Source organism: Alligator mississippiensis, chromosome 6 (assembly GCF_030867095.1).
Source record: "Alligator mississippiensis isolate rAllMis1 chromosome 6, rAllMis1, whole genome shotgun sequence".
Taxonomy (NCBI): Eukaryota; Metazoa; Chordata; order Crocodylia; family Alligatoridae; genus Alligator; species Alligator mississippiensis.
The window spans coordinates 22,105,559-22,116,559 of record NC_081829.1 but is presented as its reverse complement, the minus strand read 5'-3'; the positions used below and the strand labels follow the sequence as shown (position 1 = coordinate 22,116,559).

Sequence of the window (11,001 nt, the reverse complement as noted above, 5' to 3'; positions counted from 1 at the left end):
GGACTGAAGCCTGTTGCACACCCCTGACATGGGCAGGTTTTTAATTATGGGGGAGCCCCCCCCAAGAGAGGAGAGTCCCCCTGTAAGATCTGAAAATCACACCCTGGGGGGGAGTCTCCAATGTTATTAGGGCATCGTGATAGGCACCCCCCCCCCCCAGAGTGCAAGTGTAATTGGCTCCCTGCAGAGGGGCGTTGGGGGCGAGATGCCAAACACATCCAGCAAGGCAGGGAGGCGGGCCCCGGTCTCGGGGCACCCGGGCGAGCAGGAAAACCCCGGCGTGGCGCGGTGGCTGGAGCGAGGGAAGCAGCGGGGGGAGGGAGGGGGGAGGCCGGGCGAGCGCGGCCGGGAGGAGGAGCGGGGCCGAGCGGAGCGGAGCGGAGCGGGACGGGACGGGACGGAGGCGGCGGGTCCCGGCGCGCTGCGGGCGATGCGCCTCCTGGCCGTGGCGGTGGCCGCGCTGCTGGCCCGCGCCCCCGGCCCAGGTAAGCAGCGTCGCCCGCGTTGTGCAAGGAGCCGCGGGGGGACGGGGGCGCTCCTGCAGCCCCGGCGCCGGGGAGGGAAGTCAGCCCCCGCCCCCTCCAGGCCCGGGCTTGGGAAGGGCAGGGACCCGCGGGGCAGGCGGTGAGGTGAGGTGAGGCGGGTGTTTCCCCGCGGGCCGGGGGGCAGGTTTGCTCCTCGCGGCCCGCGCTCCTCGTCCGCTCGGCTCCGGCGCCGGGAGCCCCGGGGCGGGCGGGCGGGCGAGGATCTCGGCTGTCGCCTCCTGCGGTGCCGCCTGCCCGCTCCTGTGCCCGGCACCCGCCGGAGCCCGCGGGGCCCGTAACCTCCACGCCACCCGCCGCGACCTACCCTTCTCCACTTGCTCAGCTCGCAGCCCCTGGGGCAGGTCGCGGGCCCGGCCTGCCCGGCGCGGTGCTCCGCACTGGCTGACACGCGGCTAGCAGGCACCTTCCTACTAGCGCAGGTTTTGCTTTTTCTGGACAGCGAAGGGCTGGTTGCTGACAGAGACAAGAGGCAAGGAAAGATCCTGTTTGCAGGGACTTTAAGAAGGAATCACAGAGGCATTTCCATTCATGTAGAAACCTTTCTTGGGGCCTTGTCAGACCTGATGCTGGAAGGCAAGCGGTAGGCAAGCCGTGGCACGGGTGCCAGCGCGTGGCGCACACAGGTGTTTTGCTTGGCGGGTGGACAACATGGAAGGGGTCGGGGCTGTGCAGCCACAACAAGGATCGGGCTGCCCCACTGCCCGCCCCGGCATGCCACCATCTTACAAGTCCAGGTTGCGGGTGTTTTTGGCAGACCACTGCTGTAAGCCCAGCAAATATTAATTGGCTAGTGTTGTTTGGCTTAGTGGAGCAGTCACAAGGTAAAGCGACTGCTCTGGCTGTGCTTCAGCTGTACAACTGTGACTTGCCACTTGGCGAACAAGGGCAGGACTAGGAGCAGAACCTGCTCGCTGCGCTGCTCCCGCCAGGCCGAGCGTGGGCCAGACCAGAGAGACCTGGGGAAGCAGCTCTTGTCTGGCAGCAACTGACACAGCCACTCCGCACTCCCAGGAAGCAGCAAGGTGCCTGGCTCCCTACACCTGTGGGGAGAATTGAGGAGGGGGATTCCCCGAGAGAGGGAGTGAGTGTGTGCCAGCCCCTCCAGTGGGGGAAGGACATGGAGGGCTTATTCTGGGGCAGCAGGAAGCTGCACGGCCAGCAGGGCTGAGGGGGCTGTGGCTTCAGAGTGAGAGGCAGGGGCAGGGCACAGGCATATCACTGCCCTCCTCACAATCATATCTACCTCCGACAAGTGTCCTCTTTTCGGAAACTGGAAATATGGTAACCTTAGATTCCCCCCAAGTTTGCTGCTCTCTGGGAGATGCAGGCTCCTTGCAGGGGTGGAGGGGATTTCCTACCTTACCTGCCCAGCAGGGCCTGCCCATAAGTTTTGGGGGCCCCCTGAAAAATATAGTTTTGGGGCTCCCTGACGTGAAGAAACTGGTGGCGGTGTTGGCAATGGGGGTGACAGGAGGTGGCGAGCAGCTAAAGAAGCTGGCGGCAGAGGGGGGCAAAAGGCCGAAGAAGCCGGTGGTGGCATCGGTGGTGGAGGGTGGGGGGGTGGCAGCAAGCGGCTGGATGCGAAGCTGGTGGCAGCAACATGGAGAGGTGGCAACTGCTCACCCCTTGCTACGGCACTGATTTGGGGTGTTCACAGCTGCAGGGGGCCCCTTGGCTGTGGGGCCCCCTGCAGCTGCAGGTTCTGCAGGATAGGGCGGGCCAGCCCTGATGCCCATGCTTGCTGCAGCCTTGAAGCCACTCACTCTGCCAGCCAGGAGCAGTTATACATGCAGGTAGTTGGAGACACCCTGCCCGTCCACAGGCAGCTCATGTCTCCTGGGCAGCAGCAAGCAGATGGGGTGGGGGGCAATTCCCCCTGTGTTTGCTGCTTCCTCTGCAGCTGGGCGGGGTATCCCTGCACTTGTGCAGGAAGGATGGGGTAGGATCCTCTCACTTTGCCTGGCACAGGGTGTGAACTCTACAGAAAAAAAAGGACCAGATCCTTCAGAGCTCAGGCAGTGTCTGGCAGGCCAGGAGCTCAACCCCCCACGCTGCTGGCAGCTGGGCTCTTGGCCTGCTGAGCCCTGCCTGAGCTCTGGGGGGCCCAATCCTTTCTTTTTCTTGAGCTCATCCCAGGTGCTGCTGTGAGCAGGAGCAGAGCAGGTCCAAATGGCAGTGGGAGGCACCCCCAGGTGGTCCAGGGCTGCCTCTGCCCAATGTCCCTGCAGGGGCAAGGCACCGTGACTGGCCCTGCTGTACCCTGATGTCCCTGCTCATTCTGGGATACTGGAGGATTTCAACTTGGGTAGAATCACTGTAGGAAGTGGTACCATACAGTAATGGAACAGGAAGAAAATTAGGTGGATTGGAGATAATCCTGCCCTAAAGTGGTGTAACTTTAAACCAAATAATGAGTGCTTTAACGCACTTAAAAGTGTTAATTTGCAGCCAGTCCATGAGTTAAGAGCTCCAGGAGCCACCTAAAGTCACTGTGTAACAAGGTCCTAGGCACCAACTGTCCATTTATTAGGTGCCACTGTAGCAAGGGGAGATTTGGAATAAAAATCTTCAAAATTGAAGTTATGATGTAGGCACTTCTCACTGTTTTACCCATGATTTCTCTTCATCCCACATTATGGGGTCCATCTTGACACTGTTGATTATCCAGCATTAGTGTCCTTAGGTTGATAAATGAGCATGCAATCTAGACCCAAACTTCACCAAAGGCATAGGTGCTGTGAACAAGATTTTTTTTATTTCCTTATTCTTCTGGACCAGCAGGAAGGTCTTGGTCTGGATTTCTACAACAAAGCTTTGAGGCAGAGTTTTATTTCAGGCCCTTCTTTAGAGCTAGGAGGAGCTTTCTCTGAGAAAGGGGCTGCCTGGCTAGGGCAACTTACAAACATATCAAGCAAACTGAAAACATCTGGTTGCTTTTTATGGTCTCTTTGCCAGATGCTTATTATTTTTATTTAAACAAAGGGCTTTGCTTCTTTCTGGCTCATCTGCTTTTCCTACCTTGCACTGCTGGGAAGTTATAATAATGCAGATTTTTCATTTCAGTCTAACATTGTTTCATGGTACCAAACTATAATGCAGAAAAAACCCACGCATATGCATCTGCTCATGTCATTGTAGTGCTCAAGTAGAACATTCAAACAGACATCCATCCTGATAGTCAAAGGAAAAGAGGTGTAGAACAGAGCGGTGGGATCTCAGTGCTTCATTCTTGAAGGCTGATAAAAATGTTTTGCTAGCAATTTGTTTGAAGGAAGAAATAGCTGTGTATGGCCATAAAGCCTTGATCTTGAAAGCATGTGTGTAGCTCTATTCCTTTCTTTTCCTTTCCTTTCCTTTTTTGTGTCCTTGTGTGACAAGGTATTTAGCAGAATTTGCAGATTCATTGGAATCTCAAGGCTGCACTGTTAGCGCTTCTGCTATGGCTTTACTGTACTCTTTACTTTACTTACTTCACTTACAAACGCTACTCCAAACAGTACTTCATTGGAGTAAATGGGAATCATGGGTATAAGTGCCTGCAGTCACAACTACAGTTTTGAAATACTTAGGGATCCTTTTATAATTACCAGCCCAGTACATCTCCACTCCTAAATGTTTTGGGAATACTTGTGTAAATGGATGTCTGGGTGCTGAAAGCCTTATTGATTACAGATGCTCTGAGCAGAGTTTCATGACAGTGTGGTGGATAGGGCCCTAACCATACCAAGCCAGGCAAAGTTCTTTGGGTAGATGTGATATCTTTTATTAGATGAGTGGTCACCAACCAGTGGATCTCGATCCACCAGTAGATCTCAGAGTTTCTTGCAGTAGATCTTGAAGCCTCTTGGAGTTGATCCAAGGCTGGGGTGGGGGACTGAGTGCCCGTGTGCATGCACACGTGTGCCCCAGCCCAGCAGGTCAGTCCATGGGGGAGGAAAAGAGTGGGGGCTAGATTGAGCCCCCGCTGTGAGGGACAGTGTCGCAGAGGCAGGAGTAAGTTGAGTGGGGACTTACCTGCTGAGTAGGTGTGCCCCCATATAATTTTTTCTTCCTTTGCCTCAATCTGCCCCAGACCCTGCCCCTTCCTTCCCCACAGACTTACCTGCTGCTGGGGGGGTGGGAGTGGCAACGCACAGTAGGTTTTGGGTTGCTTTTAAATGCCAAAGGTAATCTCCTTCTTAAAAAGGTTGGAGACCACTGGATTAGACCAACTGAGTTGATGTCCCCAAATAACCATACCAAGGCACTCACCTGACCTAGCTAACATGGCTTGAGTAGAACTGGTGTTAGCATCCATAGAGAATATTTGAGAAATATCTTTAGTGTGGACAGGGCCCTAGCCTTGTATCTTATCTGCTACCCCCTGCTGCCTCACAGCAAGTCATGGAGAAATGCGTATTCCAAAGACAAGTGAGACCAAGAGGCCCTAAATATTGAGGTTTATGACAGCTACAACGGCTGGTTGTAAATAAAGCCAGAATAGACAGAGGTGAGCATGTTGCAAATGATTTCTAACTTTGACTCATTTTTTTCCTTCTATTTTCTATAAATAGTCCCCTTTTCAAGTAGTAGGAACAACAAAACTAAGCTCTTGTGGTGAGCTCTGTCTCAGCTGCCGCAACATCCATACCGTGTTGTTTTCATTCCTTTGCCTTTCCAGTTTCTCCCTATTTAATGTAGCAACCTCATATAGTCTGGGAGCTCAGAGCTGTGTCTGCCCCTGAGTCTGCCCTTTGAATTATGAAGCGTTCTCTTATAGTGGAAGGGTGCCTCAATCCAACGTATCTCTCAGTGGGAGGCTGATCCAGAGCTAACAGAATCAAATGGGAAAGAGGTGTGGTATGAGCAAGGATATTTCCATTCATATAGATTTGTGAAACATTTTTACACAGATACTGACTGTCCTTTTATCATATGCCACTGTAGCAATGGGGGATTGGCAACAACCTATAAAACCAAAAGAAAAATAAAAAATGTGGACATTAAACAAATATAATTTGTATATTGGAACAAATAATCAGATAGAAAACAGCGAACTTAGAAAAACACATGTATCTGCTTCCCCCAGCCCCATTTCAGTGTTATGCTTTTCCAGCCATCATTTTAGTGTTATGCTTTTAGGTAGTTTTTCGCACTGTGCCCTGTGTAATTTTGAATTACTCAGACAACAGTCTTTTGCCTTTTTTCTTGGGGATGCTGTTCCACAATTGGAGCCAGCCAACATTTTTCAAATAAAAAGTTTATGCATCAAAAAGGGCAAAGTTATTTCACTTGAAAAAATTAATGACAATCATTCCAGTAGGAAAAAAAAATGTTTTAAATTTATCAGACGTTTATTAAATAAATGTAGTTATGTTTAACAAAAATGTAACAAATTTAAGAAAACCCACACAAACAAAAAGGCTCTGAGCTTTTAATGAAATTAGTTTCTTATTTTTTGAGCAGCACTAGCTACATCCATAAAGTTCCTATTTTTTTTCAAAACTCATCGAGACAGAAATCCAGTCTTCATATCCAGCTGGAAAACATCTAGTTTACATAGCAAAAAGTGCATTAATAAACAATGACATTTAAAAAAATGTTACTGTAAGGAGACTTCTCATGATACTGAGGCTAAAGTTTCCTTTTATTTATTTCAAACCAACTGTTTATGCCTGCTGTAGTATCTAAAATAGTATTCTGCATTGGGATTTACAGCATTTCATGCATTTGTGGATGGGTTGTATTCCCTCAATTAATATCCTATGCCTAACTAGGTCTTATATTTTCTTCTCAAGCAATGCAGAAAAGATTTAGTAGTATGGCGTAACGATTTTATTTTCATTTCAGTTTCTTCTTTTGTCCACATGGCTTCTATTTAAAGAAAAAAGATACCCAAAAATAGAAAATGCTATAAAAATGGCTGCAGACAATGGTTTTGCTGTATTGTTTGAATCCATAACTGCATATTGTATAGTGTGTAATACTTTAAATTTATTAGTAGCCTATTAAATAAAAAAAATACAATACTTCACTCAGTTTCACAGATAAGTTAGAGCCATGTATAACTCACACTGCTGCTTCCAATGCTTCTTCAAAAGTAGACAGAAGTACTTTCCTGCTTATTTTGAAGATAAGTATATGTTTGTGCCTTAGGAGTTAAAGTCAGCCAAAACCCTCTCCCAAAGGTTTATCCTCTCTTGGTTAAGCTTTTCCTTGTTGATGTGCCTAAAAATAACTGGAAGCAAGAACCCATCCTCCAAGGGTTGCCAATATACAGGGATACATCCAATTCCACTTTTGGCACATAAATGAAACGTAGGCAGCCATGATAACTGTAGTTTTTAGCATTCACACAATTAGTGATTCATTTTAGGTTGCACAAACTTACTGAGCTTGCTCAGTAGGGCTGTCCTCTGCTCTGGCACAGGTATATACATAAGGACAAATAAGTTTTGAATTTTAGTCATTGGAGAAACACAATTAGCCAGTAAATAGAAGAAGCAGGTAGGCCATCTCAAGTTTTAGCCCAGTAACCGAATGGTTAGAACACTTGCCCAGGGAGCAGTAGGTCCAGGTTTTGGATTCTCCTTCTCCCCAAAGGCAGCTTAAAGTAGGCTCACCTGCTTCCAGCAAAGTACTCTAACCCCCAGGCAACACTACCCAGAGACCCTTCCAGCCCTTCTCTTGAAGCTGGCCCACTGGGCAGCCAAGAAAGACTTGTGGAGCCAAGAAAAAAAGTGAGGGGCCTTCTCCTCTGCTATATTTCTGGCGGGTATGTTCAAGTTCTATTTCACCACAGGGTGGAATAGATTCCCAAAGTGTGTTTATGTGCTGCAGCACCCTGGGTGCCTTGAGATCCTTTCAAGGGAGCCATAGGGTTCCATGCAATGTTAGCACGTTTAGGTGTGCAGACATGATGAACCCAGAGATCTCAAATAGGAATCCATAGCATTAAAATCATTCTGTCCTGTTGCCACATCTTTCTGAGTTCTTTACAACAGAAGAATTGCTCTACTTTTTTTCTGTATTTTTGATTTGGCCCATAGCTCCCATAAATGTTTGCACACACTTTGCTCAGAGAGGGATGAATAATACTTAACCTTTCCAGAGTGTGTTCATCCCAAAGGATCCCTGTGTGTTTTTTAGACTATTTCAGTCATGAGAAAATGTTCCTTGAAGTACAGCTACCTTCAGGGTAAGAGAGAATACCTTTGCAGCACCACATACCACACAGTCTGGTGTTCTCCGCACTGCAAGGGCACGCTGCCCAAGCATGTGCTGAGCTAGGTTTTGTTTTCCATGGTTCTTTTGGCCCCTGGATATCCAGGGGTCAAAGAAACCCATGGAAAAAGAAAAACAGTGTAGTGCATGCTTGGGCAGCTTGCACTGCTGAAAAGCAGAGCCAGGCAGCCTGGAATTGCACCTTAGTTGTCTCTGAAGGTGAACTAGTTCCCCATTGAAGAACAGCATTATATGTCATCACCACAAGTGAGTCAGTTCTTCCGTGTGTCTGGTCATGTTAGCTTGGTAAAAGAAAAACTAAATCAATGATGTCTTAGTGGTCAATTTAGGCTGGAAGTTAGGTCTTTTACCATCAGAGAAGTGACATTACAGACAACCTTCCAATAGGCTTTTTTTGCCTCTATAGCTCATAAGTAGTTTTAGATGCAACATGATCAGATTGGGAAGGAGATCAAGTGACATGCTACCTACAGTAGCTAGAAACTGGACTCAGTGACCCAGGAGATTTTCCCTTCCTGCATTATTTTGTGGAAATGGTTAAGCAAAAACATTAGAGCAAACTTGTGTTTGTGACGTGTACCATGGGCTCCTTAATATCTATGGAGAATTTACAAGAGCTCAGGCCCCTGGCAGACTTTGTTTCTAACAGCCAGCAGGTAATGTTCAGATTAAAGCATGATACAAATGAGCTATAAAGATAATCTACAGTTATGAAATAACATCTTTGAGGCTGGATCACCACTTTTACAACTTGTTTTTGGGTGATAAATTGCTTGAATGTGTGGCATGTTACAGTTTATTGCTTCATCAATCACACTTTAAATGTAAGTGTGTCTTCCATGGGCCTCAGGTTCCAAAAGCTCTTTAGAAAGTCATCATATATCCAACTGCAGACATCTCAGTTTATCCACTTGAGATTCACCTGCCAATACAGGAGATTGCTTATTAAGATGCATTCTGGCAAATTCTCACAGGGCATTCATTCCTTTGCAGATGTCAGTGAAGCACTGAATGTGACAGTCTCACCAGGACCAACAGTGCAATACTTAGAGGGAGACAATGCTACCCTTTATTGTCATGTTTCTCAAAAGAGGAGGAAAGACAACTTACTGGCTGTCCGATGGGTTTTTGCCCACTCACCTACACAGGAGCATCTGATGATCAAAATGACTAAATTTGGGGTTGTCCAGTACTATGGAAATTATACCTACCATTTCCACAAGAAAAGACTTCGCCTTCTCAAAGAAAAACATGGAACAATGTACAAATTCCTCATTCTGAATCTCCGGCAAACAGATCAAGGACACTATATATGCAAAGTCCAGGAAATTGGCAAACATAAGAATAAATGGACGGCATGGTCAAATGGCACAGCAGCCACTGAAGTAAAAGGTGAGGATACATCTGATGTCACCAATCCCATTCCTAACTTCTCTTGCTCATGATCATTAGTTGTTGATTTTCTTTTCATACAAAATGAATCCAGATGATGTTCAAATTAAATTTTTAAAGTTATTTTTCAAAAAATCACATGAAAATAAGTTTGGTTGACTTCTCAAATAATTACAGCATTTCACAGCCTGAATGTTCCAGTCACCACACAGTAAGCAAGATTTGAACATATGTAAAAAGTAGGTTTCTATTCCATTTCTTTGCTTTTCATCCAAAGCTGTGGTAGCCAATAGCACTTTGCACTAAGTCAGCTAAAGGTCTCAAAGATTTTTTTAGAAGAGAGCTAAGATTGTTACCATTTAAATACAGAGAAATTTAGGCAAAAACCAGTTATGAGAGTGCTGTAGGCAGTGCCTAATCCAGGAATAGAAATGTGCTCTCTAGTGTCCCAGTTTTACCTCTAAAGATTTCTTGAAAATAGAATTTTCTCCCATGTGTATGTATGTGCCTGTCTAGTACAAAGGCTACTGCCCATGCACAGTATGTGCACGTTTGTTCGCATGTCCACCCTGCATGGGTAATAAAAGGTAACAAAATTGCAAACTGTATAAGTGCCAAAAACGCTACATATGGGCTGGAAAATTGCTATCTGGACGCATGAAGGGTAACAGAATTATGCCCAGTTCACTGGGGATAGATAAGAAGGAGTGAGCTCAAACTACAAGAAGGGAAGTCGGAGCTAGATATTAGAAAAGCTTACTAATTTTAAGCAACAGGCTACATAGGGAGGTTGTGGGATGGCCATCTGAGACAGGGAGCCATCTCAGGGCTGGGTCTCAATGTCGATCTGCCCACCTGTCTAGGGCAGTCTGCCCTGTCTTTCCTGCCATAATGTGGTGTAATAAACTGGACGTTGAATGCAGGAGGTGGGGCATTTAATACCCCGATGCCCAGGGTGTTGTACATGGCTCCAACCTTCCCTATACCATGTCCCATGCCTCTCAGATGGCATCATAAGTTGGTAAATGCACCAGCCCAAGGCCAGGCCAAACTCTGCCCATTGTAGGGCCCCTAACATTTGAATCTTAACACTCTGCCCTTCACAGGGTCTCTTTCATACCACCCTCTCTCACAGAGCCTCTTTCAATCTGCCCACTCTCACTCATACTGCTTCTCACTGGGCCACACTGAACCTGCCCTACTCTGCGACTGTACACGGGCCTTTGTGCTTTCTTACTCACACTCTAGCCAGCCCACATGCAGCCCATCAGGCTGCCCTCACACAGACCCTACTCTATGCAGCCACTGGCCTTATGCCTCCCACTGGGCTGAACTCAGCCACTGGCCCCTTTCTGGGCCATTCTCTTAAGTTTACATTCTTATGGGGGTTGGCCCATGTGCTGCCCTTCAGGCCACCTCTGCAGCCCTACTCAACACACCCCCTGGTGCAGCCCTTCAGATTGCCCTTGCAACCCTTCTCTACACCCTCATACACCGTCCTTCAGGCTGCCACCGCACACCCTACTCTGTGCAGGCCTCCATACTTCTGCCCCCTCACTAGGGACGCTCCCTCTCTCTTCCCTCTCTCTGGGGCCTCCAGGTTCTTACACCCCTTGGGGCTCAGGTGTCTGTAGTTGTGGCTGGCCCCCATGCCTGTCCCTGCTCTAAATTATTCACTGAGTAGTGGAAGCTGGGGTTATAAGCTCCTACCTGCCTCCCACTGGGGAAGCAGCTGGGCTGGCATTTCTGGGGAATGGCCCTGCCATGGGTAGTTCCAGCAGACCATCCTTCCCCAGCAGGGTGTAGTTTTTGGTCATGCCCCAGGACCAGAAGCCTCCTG

The 11,001-nt window shown here is 48.0% G+C and overlaps 1 protein-coding gene across 3 annotated transcripts in view; it reads left to right on the top strand.

Annotated features, from left to right (window-relative positions):
• The first annotated feature begins 359 nt into the window (after positions 1–359).
• Positions 360–11,001, top strand: part of VSTM4 (V-set and transmembrane domain containing 4) — a 102,910-nt gene continuing 92,268 nt past the window's right edge. For all 3 annotated transcript variants that reach the window (XM_019499456.2, XM_006262057.4, XM_019499455.2), the window contains exons 1-2: positions 360–485; positions 8,763–9,161. In XM_019499456.2, the coding sequence (XP_019355001.1) occupies positions 431–485; positions 8,763–9,161 (454 nt within the window). In that variant the 5' untranslated portion in view covers positions 360–430. The remainder of the gene's footprint in view (positions 486–8,762; positions 9,162–11,001) is intronic.